At 37.6% G+C, this 15,246-nt stretch overlaps 1 protein-coding gene across 2 annotated transcripts; it reads right to left on the bottom strand.

Annotated features, from left to right (window-relative positions):
• Window positions 1-2,329: 2,329 nt before the first annotated feature.
• Window positions 2,330-9,046, bottom strand: LOC136238759 (uncharacterized). 2 transcript variants are annotated; one of them, XR_010693194.1, is made up of 26 exons: window positions 8,942-9,046; window positions 8,718-8,834; window positions 8,628-8,662; window positions 8,472-8,565; window positions 8,361-8,418; window positions 6,499-6,554; window positions 6,341-6,448; window positions 6,251-6,291; window positions 6,138-6,204; window positions 6,026-6,069; window positions 5,081-5,151; window positions 4,873-5,025; window positions 4,646-4,689; window positions 4,498-4,588; window positions 4,369-4,439; window positions 4,240-4,324; window positions 4,134-4,188; window positions 3,999-4,084; window positions 3,606-3,787; window positions 3,420-3,555; window positions 3,252-3,365; window positions 3,060-3,202; window positions 2,869-2,998; window positions 2,699-2,818; window positions 2,508-2,638; window positions 2,330-2,474 (listed from the first exon to the last, which is right to left on the bottom strand). XR_010693194.1 is itself a non-coding variant. In XM_066029345.1 (25 exons), exons 1-25 carry the CDS (start codon window positions 9,001-9,003, stop codon window positions 2,564-2,566), a joined length of 2,238 nt encoding a protein of 745 aa, XP_065885417.1. In that variant the 5' UTR covers window positions 9,004-9,046; the 3' UTR covers window positions 2,330-2,563. The 2 variants fall into 2 exon arrangements, 1 of the variants encoding a protein (XP_065885417.1); XM_066029345.1 differs by having other exon boundaries at window positions 2,330-2,638.
• Window positions 9,047-15,246: the final 6,200 nt, after the last annotated feature.

The following is a 15,246-nucleotide window of genomic DNA, read 5'->3' as shown; positions in this document are numbered from 1 at the left end:
CTACACACTGCTCTAGTACTGTGACTGCTTTATCAGAGTGACTGCTCTATTAGAGTATCTCGATCTTGGTATACTAAAAAAATTTGGAGGGGTCAAGAGCCCCCCTTGATCATGACCCCCCCGTATCCGCCCCTGTTCTCTGTTCACCCTCCAATGCTTAACTGGTAAAGTGTAGATAGAACCAACCAATATTTGTATGCTCTTTATATACTCCTTAAAAATGACCACAGCTTTTAAGTCAAGCCTTCCACCTAAGTGTGTATGGATCTGACATTTAATTATTCTGATGTTAGATTACAGAAATTCTGTTTACTTGTAACACACACTGCTGCATGTGCTACATCTCCAAACTTCCTATATTCTAAACTAAACATAGTAAAAACAAACTAGTGAACGTCACTACTAAATGTAGTGAACGTCACTACTAATGGCTGCCACAATACTCACTATTTTTGTGTAGTGACATTCACTACTAAGTTTGTAGTGAACGTCACTACATTGACCACCAAGTAGTGACGTTCACTGCAAAAAGTAGTGAGTATTGTGGCAGAGCAATTCACTACTAATTTTTTACAGTGGAGGGAGTTAGGAGTATTCCCCCAAATAATTTTTGAAAAATGGGATTATATTAATGGTTGTTAAGTATGAAAAGTCTCTTTCTGCTAAATATTGAAATCAAGTATAAATTTTGAGAATTTTATGTGATAGGGTTCCATTCCATATACAACTTCACAACCTATTCACTCCCCTACAGGAACTTTTGTAGCATTTTGAGACTCAATAAATTGACTATTACTATTGCTAGGTATGAATATCATGTAGAAATCAAACTTTTGAAAAGTAGAACAATCAATATGGCTAGCTGTAGTAGTTCAAGTATAATTACTGCTTTAAATTTGAAGGAACATTTGTTGTGGTTAGAATGCAAATTGAAATAAATTAAAGTTGCTTGCAACTCTTTTTTAATGTAAAAGAGCCTGAATAGCACAGTGACTTTTCTGCATTGCTGACTACTCTATTAGAATATATCATGTTCAGTCTGCTGACTACATTATTACTACTCTCAAGTTTTCTACAGAATTCAAGTAGCTGAAATTTAGGACTAACCAAACTGGTTTGTATTTAAAACTGGAATCACTGGACAGAGCAAATTATCATGATGACAGCTAGAGTTAATTCTGTAAACATTAATACTTCCTACAATGTAACTTTACTAATTATGAATGTCCTTGACTATGTCAGTATATCTGCCCCAACTACACTTGAAGTATCTGGTCACCATACCATCGACATGCGTAATTAGAGGTGAGCAGGTAGCATGACTGATAATTATTGTTGGACTATAAATATGCTACACTGTTTGCAATAGGGAGATTTGAAAATATCCATAACCATACAACTGTGCATAGCAACAATACATATATCCAGAAATATAGTTTAGCAAGATGTTGTTATCCATTACCTATCTGACAACTTTACCATGGTACTTGGTAAACTACATGACAAATTATATACACAACTTTAACAATTATACGTTTTCTATAGAGCATTTATACACTTTAAGAGAAAGATCTTCAATGTTCACTGTGTAACTTCTTGGCTTCAATATCTTGTTACCCTGCAAATAAATGAACATGACTAACTTTAATACAAAGCCAAGCGTAATATATACTCCTTTATCAAGTGTCATGAAAGTTTCCACCCCAGCATCAAAAATGAGAGTTGTATTTTCTTTAGGGTTCAGCTCAACTCGTTGACATCCAAACAATTGTTTCATTGGAGCATTAATATCCTGATAAATGATATTAACATGATGATGATGATGTAAAAGTTGAAGACAAGATGTATATACACTGTAAGTCATGTCATACACTGTAAGTCATGTAAGCTAAAACTGCAATCACTTAGTTAAAGTGGCTTGCACTGCTTATTCAATAAGGTTCAGTCAATATTATTGCCAAACTCAATCTCAGTTACAAAATTTTTCTGTGAGGGAAAGCCCCCAGACCCCATATATAGATAAAACATGCTTGTCATGCTGTGTGTGTTTCTCATGCTGCACTACTAGTTGTATCAACCAGTTGCCACATTTTAGCCTCCACTATATGCCCCTAGCCTAGCCTAGCCCCCCACCCCCCCCCCCCCCTTGGAAAATCCTGGATCTGCCCTTGTGCAGTAAATTATGCCTGCATGAGCATCATGATGCATAGGGTAAAAAAATCCAGCATTATAAGTCTGTATATACCTATTATTCTTGATATGAATAATATACTTTTAACCTCTAATGGTAGCTACTCCAACATGCCTCAGCATAATTAGGCAGCATTATTATTAATAAGGTATAGCATAGAGTTAATTCACCTGTATATTTTAAGGTACAATAGCTGAAGGGGTCACCATACAATTTATAGCTACAATGTCCTTGCCTGTTGTGACAGTCGCACACCCCCAGCATTTTTTAATCAGTATTATACAGCCATTCAGCCAATATACACAACAATGACAACGTACAGCCTACATTGTGCATGGACTTAAAAAGAGTTTCTTATGTCCAAATTAATAGTTACACCAATGTGATGGTGTGAGTGAGATCTTCAATCTTCACTGTGTAACTTCCTGGCTTCAATACCTTGTTACCCTATAAAATACACATACACCACTTATCACAATACTGAATGATTGATATACATATCTGTACCCCTGTATCAACTGTCTTGAATGTTTCCACTCCAGCATCAAAGAAAAGAGTTGCATTTTCTTTAGGGTTCAGTTCAACCCGTTGAAATCCAAACAATTGTTTCATTGGAGCATTAACATCCTGATCAATGACATTAACATGATGATGTAAAAGTTGAAGACAAGACATACACTGTAAGTCATGTAAGCTAAAACTGCAACTGCCCCTGATCTACTACCAGTGTTGGTGACAGTAACTTTGTATTGTACAGTTGATAGTTCATCTAACACTTGAAACTTTGGCAACTTCTCTAATTCTGACCTAACATCATTTATGCATGTGTAAAGCATATAGAGTTCACATGTTTAAGCAAATGTCTCACCATGTGAAATTAAAGGTTGTGTAACTCAGTCCATATCCAAATGGATAGACAGCATCACCAGTGTAGAATTTGTATGTACGACCAGGCTTGCTACGCATACCCATGTCAAAGAATGATATTTGGTTGACATAATCTTTTGGGTACTGTCCAGTAAGACACAATGGTAAGATAGTATGATCATACAATACTTACAATAGTGTAGGGCAGTCTTCCAGAAGGATTAAATTCTCCATAAATTACTTGTGCTATTGCCTTACCACCTGATTGTCCAGGATAACCACACCAAAGAACTGCATCAGCATTGGCCTGTAAAGATAAGTTATAATTGATCAGAAATTGAACTAACTTAATTATAATTACCTTAGCCCAGCTGAGGTCCACTGGTCCTCCAGACATTACCACCACAATCATAGGATTCTTGGTAGCGCTCCTGATGGCCATTAGGAAGTCTTCTTGTTTGCCAGGTAAAGTCAATTCATCACGATCATGACCTTCACTACATCATCAAGTATAAAACTAACCAAACAGCGTGTGTATTGCATGTACCTTTCCTGAGACCCATCCAGACCAACAACTACTATGACAGCCTGAGTATTCTGAGCTGCTGTCACAGCCTCTTTAAACCCACTATCATCAGTACATTTCACATCACATCCTTTTGCTGTTGTAACATTACTAGCTATTGACTTCATTCCATCAAGTGGAGAAATCAAGAAAGGAGCTGTACCCTACACACAGTTATAATGAAGTAGATAAGAGTCAGTGTACATAATGACCGGATTTTGGAAAATCAGTCTTAATGTCACATTGAGCAATGAATTTTACAACCAAAACACATACATCATTTCAAACTATAAATCGTAATGCTGCGGATTGTATGTAACATTAATATTCTAATTTTTTTCCTATAACTGATTTTCCAACCAGAATTATCATTACATAATAGTTTCCTTGCATGGTTGTGGTTGCATCAGAGTTGGGCCCCATCACAGCAACAGATAATTTAGGATCAAGTGGAAGAGCACCTGTACACAACATGTAACGGTGCATAGAATTGTAATCTTGTGGACGCACTCTTATTGTTCTGAAGAAGCACAATACTTTCTTGAGCCAATTTCAATGCTAATTCCTAAATGGTAGCAGCTACATAAATGACACATTCTAATTAGGTTACTTTTACCTGACTCTTATTAGTATTAACATCAGCAGGAGACAAGGTGTGATAAGAAGTGTAATTTGCTGGATCAAACAAACCAAGTCTCATCCTGTATGCACATAAATATAATATAGTATTACTGTACATACTAACCTGTATGTAAACAATCTAGTTAGCGTTACATCAACATCTTCCTCAGTGATGGTCTTATCGTTAATTGCTTCCTAAAATTGTTATGCAATAAAATTACAGATATATAGTGTACTTGTGATTCAATTGTACCATTCCATGTGTTTGGTAGTATGAACCACAATTGAGATCACATCCTCCTAGTAGGCCAGCAGCTACAGTATCAGCAGGATTTGATGTGTAGCTAGAAAATTGGTATATAACATCACTCCTGTATACTCTGGATAAATTGATCACTCACTGATGAGATTTTTCAATGCTATTGATTGCCCCACAATCACTGACCTATACCAACAAACAATATTAATAATAAAGTAGTTACAATGGAAACAGTTTATGCCAGTTATTTTACTTGACATTACAAGTTGCATGGGTACAGAATATGCATAGTTAAAACACCAATGTTGATATCTTCACTCTGCTTATCACAGTTGATCTACATACCTAATAGTATTCTGACTGACTTACAATATAACCTTCAAATCCCCACTGCTCCCTGGCTATAGTGTTCTGTAGGAAACTGTTAGCACAACTGGGTATCCCATTAACAGCATTGTAGCTACACATGATACTAGCTACATTGCCATCTCTGACACATGCCTCAAGACCTGGTAGGTATGTCTGTAAGTAATCAGAGTATTTCTATAGGATAAGAAATGTACAAAATGCAACAAACCTCTACTAAATCTTGTGGTGAGATAATGGCATTAAAACTGTGTCTGTCACTTTTATTCCAATTTTCCAAATCTGTTAATAGTAAAATAATAGTATAATATGTTAACCCTCCATGTTAGCTGAGGTTGAGAACCTTAAAACAAGCTATTATACTGACACAAAGCTTACAGCTTTTCCACATAATACACCAAAAATGTGCTATTTGCTGTACAATGTTATAGTATGCTCATTGCAAGTATTATTGCTACAATGAAGTCAGCACATTAAGACCACTATGTAATAAGTGTGTTGGAGAGTCCTAGGTCTACTGTATTAGCTGTATTGAGAGAAGTCAGATCTGTAGTTACTTAGACTAATGCATGTGGTCACCTTTACTGATAAAAGCAAACCTCCATGCAAAAAGTTAGCAAGGTTGTCATTAAGTATCCACGTAATGCAGCAGTCAATAAGTTCAAATGTCTTTGAGCCTAACATATAGAGGCTATAATATTAGACAGGTTTAATTACTGAATTAGTTTAATTTGCTATGCAATGTTGTAAAATGTCAACAGGTACATATAGGCCTGCATCAAATATGATAGCTATGCTAGCATAATGCTAGCATATTAGGTGGATATTTCAAACTATGGAGCTTAATTCCATGAAAATAGACCTTGTCAGTGGAAACTGCAATAGAGCACTCAAATGTGTATTGTACATAGCTCCTCAATAGTATCTAATAGAACAGTCACTTTGAAGTGAAATACTCTAATAGAACATTTCCTAATTAAATGTTTCAAGATAATTGTAAGAAATGTTATTAAAACTTAGGAGCTAATGTAAGCATAATGGGAACACTGAAGAGTATAATAGGTGAAAATTTTAGGAAATTCATGGTAGCATTTTGGGTAAAATTTTGAGCATATTTGACTCAAGCTGACATTTGCACAATCAAAGTCCAACGTACCATATGCTGCCAAGCATTTACAAGTAGCTACTGTTTTCATATACCTGTAGTGACGACACAGTGTGCATTCATGAATCATTACTAATGCAGAATAGTTAAAAATTACACTAACTTGTTAGCATTGTCTTCTTGCATGCCATGGACAAAATTAGTGACATACTGAGATATAACATAGGGATCTAATGTGGTGATGCAGTAGTTATAGTATGATCAGGTTAGGCTAACCTTCTCCAGGTGTTTCCTGTCCTCTACCCCATCGTGGATCCCTTCAATGTGTGAATGTTAAACTTTGTATAAATTATTCACAATTGCTACCTGTATAAGTTCATTTCAGGTGCAAAGATGGTTACTCCAGCTTGTCCTTCATTATACATGGCTCTTGCCTCAGTAGAAATCATTTTCCCCATTTCATAGATCAGTGGCCTTGTATAATAAATGCCTTTTGTATAGCTGTTTAGCTTACTTATACTTACATGTCAAATGTTGCTGCCAAGTTAATAACTTGTGGGAATGATGTAGCATTGTGAATCTGTTGCAAACATGCACACACACTCACAAACAAGCTAATGCACTATATATATAACACACCACCAACCCAGTAAAACTGGGGCACCAGTATACATTGCCACTCTCAAGTGCTGCAAATTAATCTTAATAATAACTGCACCATATTTCACCTGAAACATGGTGCAGTTGACACTTACTCTTCCCATGGAAGACTATTACATCTCTATAGTCATATACACATTTATAAAGTGCCATGTTTAATAAAACACCAACAGTAGCAAGATAATAGATCAAGAACCCAAACCTTTGTGATCATTAAGCAATATATAATCATGGTTATGACCTCCACTATACCTAGCGATTCCAGGAGAATTTTAAAATTAATGGAAATAGTTTTTATTTTAGCATAGCCTTGTGCAGTACTCTCTGAGGATCTCATAAACACTTAATTTTAAAAAATCATCATAGGATGGTGGAGTTATAAGCAGTTTTGTCCTTTACATTGAAAAAAGTGCCAAAAATGGCACAATTGAATAAGTGCTTATAACTCAGCTTTGCAATAAGATTTTGAACTTCTGTTTTCTGTTATAAATGCCTTAGTAAATGGACCAAAGTGCAACCTTACTTGTAAGACCCTCTGAATTAAGGTCACCTCCATAAAAAGCCAATAAATAGTTGCATGCATTTAGCATCTTACAGATGGCAAAACAGCATACACGTGGTGAAGTGCAACCACAGTTGTCTCCACCCAAAAATACAATGTGCATACAAAGTAAGGAGTTGTACTGTTGATTTATAGCTGGTTGTATAATCACTTTTGCTCTTAATGTACAGCTCCTTGACAGCTACCAAAAAAGTGCACCAAAGAGGTAAGCTACTTATGATGCAAATTTGCTAACTTTTAGCACATTAATATTGAAAACTACATAGACAAAATGTTCACCTTGGTGTAACAAACATGTGTTGGGTCGTTTCTTGCTAAGAGAACATAACATTGTGGTAACTATATTGCAAAATAATCTTATAATTGGCATAAAACACCACACAGACATATTTGTAGCAGAAAACTAACTGCACCATCGTATTCCTTACCCCCAGAAACCCTAGAAATGATCCAATTGTTTGATCAATCACTTGTACGGCTGCGAAACGATTGTGCAAACTCTCCAATGGAAGATTCACAGAGAAAATTTTATGCAAAATTTACGGAATTCCGGAATCGCTACTATACCTCAAGCATTTATGCATCCATCCATCCATATGCACATACACACTCCCATGTGTGTGTGCACCCACAGTCACACACACACACACACACACACACACACACACACACACGCGCGCGCGCGCGCGCGCACATGCACACACACCTCCTCTGTACCACTCCCATAAAATGGTCATGTGGCCCTTCTAATGAAGGGAACAAATCCAAAAAGTTTAAAAATCAAGATGTTGAGTAGGGTCTACATTTGTGCACACACACACACACACACACACACCTCCTCTGTACCACTCACATAAAATGGTCATGTGGCCCTTCTAATGAAGGGAACAAATCCAAAAAGTTTAAAAATCAAGATGTTGAGTAGGGTCTACATTTGTGCACACACACACACACACACACACACACACACACACACACACACACACACACACACACACACACACACACACACACACACACACACACACACACACACACACATCAACAGTCATGTATATGAGTACACACACACACGAGCGTATGCACACACACGCACATGCACTCATGCACAAATGTGCAACATACAGTGACACATAGCACAAACACACAGTGACACTGACATACTGGACCATTAAAGTTTACTCCAGGAGAACGGGCTACACCATGATTTGCCTCAGACCACCTGTATGTCAGTATCAATACAATCTGCATATTATAAACTTTGTAACACATCACCATTGATAAGATGGAATAGTCAGTCTGTCTACTGCTGCAGCAGTAGTGCCAAGTTGAGATATCTTTTCATCAATGTGCATTCGAGAAAGAAGATCTGTGTAGGTGCATTCAGCATTAAATATGTATATATTTTCTGTTATGCAAAACGTGTTGAACCTTTTACTCTGGCAGCCACATCCAGGGTGGTATCACTAAAAGTGGGTAATTGAATTAACTGACCGTCGTTTTTCAAATCAATATTTATACCAAAATGGAAGATTCTCTACTGAAGCTCCTTGACATGGTATGATGCTTGGGTCAGCATCCAAGCACTTTGCTTGATCCATCACATGATTACCTTCATTGCATAATCTTGCCTGGACGCTGTAAGAAGAACGCACTCTTTAGCCACGCCCACGTTCAAATCTGATTAATATTACTTCACCACAATACTACTACTACTGCACAGCCGCTAAAAGCTAGTTACATACTTCGTCCCAGCATCGTAGCATAGAATTAGAGGAACACATAGAAATAGTTGCAAGTATTTCATCGTTCTTGAGTATACGAATAATAACGGTGTCCGTGAACGTCGCGGCGTCGGTTACACTGAATTCAATCTTGAAATTTACTTTATTAAAAAAATTTTTTTTTTTTTTATTTTCCAAGAAATGTGCAGCCTCAGTTTGAGGATTAACGCACATATGAAACATGTATACAAAATGTTTTACAATGTGATTGATTATGGGATTACTGATTGGTAGGGGAAAGTAATAATAATTTCAGTTGGTGCATAAAAATTTGTAATGATTGTTGTTGGATTAGGTCAGGTGGGAGTGAATTCCAGAGTCTTATTGATCTAGGGAAGAATGAATTACTGTACCGATTGGTCCTTGCATAGATGTGATGAAATCTTTGGTCATGTCCTCTGGTGTTGGAAGTGACAGGGATTAAATCAACAGGAGATATATCAATGAGATTATGAACAATTTTTGTAGAGGAGGGTGATACTGGATACTTGTCTGCGGTGTTCTAAACTGGGAATGTTAAGGTCAATGAGCATGTTGGATACGCTGCTGAAACGTGAGAAGTCAGCCATAATGAATCTGGCAGATTGCCTCTGTACTCTTTCAAGCTTATCAATATCTCTTCTGATGTGAGGGGACCAGACAGGATTGGCGTATTCTAAGATTGGTCTTATCATGGCATTATAACATTTCAATTTAATTTGTGCTGGGCAGGACTTAAGATTTCTCTGTAGGAATGCTTTGACTGATAGAGCTTTGGATGTGATGTTAGTACAAGTGGCACAAAATTCACCTGAATTGTCATTATTAAAATGTAACCATTAACCTACCATCACAGCCATTTCTTGGCTGCCACCTTGGATTTCGCATCTTTTTTCACCATGGCCTTTTTGGGGGCCGCACCTTTTTTTACAGCTTGGCTGTTTTTGATTAGATATCACTTCTTTTTGTATTTGTATACTGCAAAGCCGGCCTATGGCTGGCTTTGGGGCTTTTTTAACCTATGTGTTTTTTTCTTTACCACAGGAAGAAGAAAAGAACTTAAAATGCTTCAATTATTTTTGATTTTATTAGTAATTATACAAATTATATACATATATTTATTACATGCCCATTATTCCCCACAGGATATTTTTTTGCAGCTGATCTCTCTACTGGGTGACTTGAGATGTAGCTGAACTATATACAGGATGGTTTCTTTGTAGCTGAACTCTCTACAAGGTGACCTCTTCTAGCTGGTCTCTCTACAGGGTGATTTGTTTGCAGCTAAACTCTCTACATGGTGGTTTCTTTGTAGCTGAACTCTCTACATGATGGTTTCTTTGTAGCTGAACTCTCTATAAGGTGACTTCGTCTAGCTGAACTCTCTACAGGGTGATTTTTTTGTAGCTGAACTCTCTACAGGGTGATTTGTTTGCAGCTGAACTCTCTACATGATGGTTTCTTTGTAGCTGAACTCTCTACAAGGTGACTTTGTCCAGCTGATCTCTCTACTGGGTGATTTGTTTCTAGCTGAACTCTCTACAGGTGATTTGTTTGTAGCTAAACTCTCTACATGGTGGTTTCTTTGTAGCTGAACTCCCTACATGATGGTTTCTTTGTAGCTGAACTCTCTACAAGGTAACTTCTTCTCTACAGGGTGATTTGTTGTAGTTGAATTCTCTACAAGGTGGTTTGTTTGAGGCTGAACTCTCTACATGGCGGTTTCTTTGTAGCTGAACTCTCTACAGAGTGATGTGTTTGCAGCTGAACTCTCTACATGATGGTTTCTTTGTAACTGAACACTCTACAAGGTGACTTCTTCTAGCTGATCTTTCTACAGGGTGAATTGTTTGTAACTGAACACTCTACAAGGTGACTTCTTCTAGCTGATCTTTCTACAGGGTGATTTGTTTGTAACTGAACTCTCTACATGATGGTTTCTTTGTAGCTGAACTCTCTACAAGGTGACTTCTTCTAGCTGAACTCTCTACAGGGTGATTTGTTTGTAACTGAACTCTCTACATGATGGTTTCTTTGTAGCTGAACTCTCTACAAGGTGACTTCTTCTAGCTGATCCCTCTACAGGGGGATTTATTTGTAGCTGAACTCTCTACAAGTGATTTATTTGCAGCTGAACTCTTTAACTCTTTATGTGGTGGTTTCTTTGTAGCTGAACTCTGTACATGATGGTTTCTTTGTAGCTGAACTCTTTACAAGGTGACTTCTTCTAGCTGATCTTTCTACGGGGTGATTTGTTTGCAGCTGAACTCTCTACATGGTGGTTTCTTTGTTGCTGAACTCTCTACAGGGTGTTTTGCTTGTAACTGAACTCTCTGCAGGGTGATTTGTTTCTAGCTTATCTCTCTACAGGTTGATTTGTGTGTAACTGGTCTCTCTACAAGCTGATTTGTTTATAGCTGATCTCTCTACAGGTTGATTTGTTTGTAGCTGATCTCTCTACAAGTTGATTTGTTTGTTGCTGATCACTCTAAAAGTTGATTTGTTTGTAGCTGAACTCTCTGCAGGGGCGGATCTAGGATTTATAAAAGGGGGGGGCTAACTCAAGATACTAATCTCTTGGGTAGAGGTAGCGAAGCACACTTCCCAGCATGCGAAGCATGCTGGAACTAGGGGGGTCTGGGGGCATGCCCCCCCCCAGGAAAATTTTGAAAAATAGATGCTAAAACACTGCAATTTGGAGACATTTCCACATAAAATTCATAATGTTTTCTGCCTGTAGATATTTTATATACTGCCTTTAGATTATAGGTATGGCTCTCTGAAGCATTTTGCTAATGGAAAAGTTTGGGTAGGTGCAGACAACCAAGTACATGATGCACCCCTCTCACAACTGCACAACACTGAATAGGTGCATGTTAGAATAATAATGTTGAAAGTGGAAAATTTTGAAATTTGAACAATACAAGATTGAATCTGAGAGCATTTTCAATGGAAATTGTGAACCTGAATTAAGTATTGTCATACACATTAACTACACAAGTAGATGAATGAAGCCCTTTAAACAGACCAATTCACTTCATTGCATGTATAGGTGCAGGCAGATTTGGAAAAATTCCATAACAGAACCAACTACATGTTTCCAGTGAATGTTCTATTAGAGTAGTTAGCTGACTGCTCTATTAGAGTATCTCGATCTTGTAAACCTCCAATGCTGATCCGGGTCCTTGTTGCATAAATTTTAGCATAAATCCACTGATAATACGTTGGAAAGACGTTTATAAGGTGGTTTTATGAGTATTTGTATTATTAGTGATCATATAATTATGCTAAGACAAAATTTCATTATAATACTCAGCATATTGATCAAGTAAAGCCTAAATATGAAGGGGGGGCTTCAGCCCCCAAAGCCCCCCCCTGGGTCCGCCCCTGCTCTGCAAAGTGTTTTGTTTGTAGCTGACCTCTCTTCAGGGTGATTTGTTTCTAGCTGATTGCTCTACAGGTTGATTTGTTTGTAGATGAACTCTCTACAGGGTAATTTGCTTGTAGCTGAACTCCTTACATTGTGTCTAGTTTGTAGCTGATCTCTCTACAGGGTGATTTGTTTGTAGCTGATCTCTATACAAGTTGATTTGTGTGTAGCTGATCTCTCTGCAGGGTGATTTGTTTGTAGCCGATCTCTCTACAAGGTAATTTGTTTGTAGCTGAACTATCTATAAGGTGATTTGTTTGTAGCTGAACTCTCTGCAAAGTGTTTTGTTTGTAGTTGATCTCTCTACAAGATGATTTTTTGTAGCTGACCTCTCTTCAGGGTGATTTGTTTCTAGCTGATATCTCTACAGGGTGATTTTTTGTAGCTGACCTCTCTTCAGGGTGATTTGTTTCTAGCTGATCGCTCTACAGGTTGGTTTGTTTGTAGCTGAATTCTCTACAGGGTGATTTGGTAACATCTATAATTGGATATCCAGCTGGCTAACAAAGAGAACGCAAAGGGTAGTCATCAAGGGTCACAGTTCAACATCTATTCGTGTTGATTCAGGAGTTCCTCAGGGTACAGTCTTAGGCCCACTAATGTTTTTACTATACATCAATGACATTACTACTAACATCACATCCAGTGTCAGACTATTTGCAGATGACTGTGTACTATACCGTGTCATTCACTCAGAACAAGATCATCATCTTTTACAACAGGACTTAAACTACATCATCCAATGGACTAAGCGATGGCAGATGAGCCTAAATACCAACAAATGTGCTATACTCACCTGTTCTAGATCTACCTCACCACCGAAGTTCCAGTATTACATAGACAATGAAGCACTTACTCGTACAAATCAGCATCTATATCTCGGAGTCCTATTCCACTCATCAATGTCATTCTCTCCTCACATTAGCAACATCACTAGTAATGCAATAAAGTCACTAAACTTTGTGAGACGTAACTTAAACAATTGTGATGAATCCGCTGCCTACCTGGGACTAATTCGACCAAAACTAGAGTATGCATCCTCAGTCTGGGATCCTCACTTATCTAAAGATATCCAAGCCATTGAGAGGGTGCAGAGAATTGCTGCCAGATGGGTAAAATCTAACTACAACTAGGAAAACAGTGTGACCAGCATGCTTTCAGAGTTGCAATGGCCCGCATTGAACATTAGAAGACAAATTTCAAGGCTCTCTATCTTATACCAAGGACTACACAATTCAGTTTCACTAGAAATACCTACCTATATTACAACCACTACCACCACACCCTTCACTAGATTTCAACATTATTTTCACTTCAATATACCTACTGCTAGAACTAATCATTATCATAATAGCTACTTTCTAAAATCCTTTCGTGATTGGAACTTACTACCCATTTCTGCTATCGAAGCTGCTACTCTAGATAATTTTACTAATCAACTACGTAAGTTATTAATTGTATAACTATATTATCGTAACTTTTCTTTTTTTTTCTTTTTATTGTAATATATGCACTATAACTCACTGATTGATTATAACTAGCAATTATATTATATGTATGTACTGTATGCTGTAACTTATTATTTATGAATAGTAATCAAGACACACGGTAGTGTGTCGTGCGGCCCAAGAAGCCGGCGCGCAACCCCGTGAGTATATTGACAGGAAGAAAGAAAACGCAATTTTCGCACCTCCGTAGCTCTGTGCTGCCTTGATGAAACAAGACAAATTTTGCTGTGTACATCCCCTCCACCTTCAGTACTTCACATTCCAAATTTGAGCAAAATCGCTTCAGGAATTCCTGAGATATGCGACTTCAACAATTGGCTTAGTTTCTTCGTTTTTTTCTTCTTATTTTTCTTCCTCTTTTCGCACACTTACAAAAACTGCTATAAAACGCGAACTCGTTATCCGATTGCCTTGAAATTTGGCACACAGAAGGGGGGTATAGAGGCGCATCTCGGTACCAACTTTGGCTGGAATACCATAAACAGGCAAAGAGTTATGAGCGATTATGCACGAAAAATAACACCAATATGTTGTCACGCCTACAGGGTAAACCGCTTATGGGAAGAAGCCGAAAATCGGTGGGTGAATAGGTTAACTATTGAACCTCAACCCTTTTGTGGTTTGAAAGAAATCGAGCTAAAAACCAGGAAGATACAGCGAAAAATCAACAGTGTGTAACAATTATGCAATCGAGATTAGCTAATAAAAAACGACTGCTTGCCACGCCTACCAGATAAACCGCTTGGGGTAATGCTTTGAAAAACGCTGTACAGATGGAGTTATCATCTTAGAAAGGATCTTCAATGGTGTAGAAGAATCAGACTTAAAGCCACGGAGTTATAACACGAAATCCAACTTGGTGTAGCAAGTGCGAGATCGAGATACTCTAATAGAGCAGTCATCCTAATAGAGCAGTCACCCTGAACAGAATTCAAGAGATCAGTTAGAAATATGTAACCTGTATAGAGATCAGCTACAAACAAATCACCCTGTAGAGAGTTCAGCTACAAACAATTCACCCAGTTCAGACATCAGTTAGAAGAAGTTTTCTTGTAGAGAGTTCAGTTACAAACAAATCACCCTGTTGAAAGATCAGCTAGAAGATGTCACCTTGTAGATAGTTCAGTTACAAAGAAACCACCATGTAGAGAATTCAGCTACAAACTAGTGACCCTGTAGATACATCAGCTAGAAGAAGTTACCTTGTAGAGAGTTCAGCTACAAAGAAACCATTCTGTAAAGAGCTCAGCTGCAAACAAATCACCTATACAGAATTCAGCTACAAACAAATCACCCTGTAGAGAGATCAGCTAGAAGAAGTTACCTTGTAGATAGTTCAGCTACAAACA

This window comes from Dysidea avara, chromosome 11, assembly GCF_963678975.1.
Source record: "Dysidea avara chromosome 11, odDysAvar1.4, whole genome shotgun sequence".
Lineage (NCBI taxonomy): Eukaryota > Metazoa > Porifera > Demospongiae > Dictyoceratida > Dysideidae > Dysidea > Dysidea avara.
The sequence above is the reverse complement of the archived record's forward strand: the minus strand, read 5'-3'. Positions and strand labels throughout refer to the sequence as shown.

Coding starts and splice junctions, on each gene's coding strand:
- LOC136238759 (XM_066029345.1), bottom strand. CDS start 9,003: ATGAAATACTTGCAACTATTTCTATGTGTTCCTCTAATTCTATGCTAC. Junction 6,205..6,250: donor ACAGGAAACACCTGGAGAAG/GTTAGCCTAACC, acceptor TCACCACATTAG/ATCCCTATGTTATATCTCAG. Junction 5,026..5,080: donor CACCACAAGATTTAGTAGAG/GTTTGTTGCATT, acceptor GATTACTTACAG/ACATACCTACCAGGTCTTGA.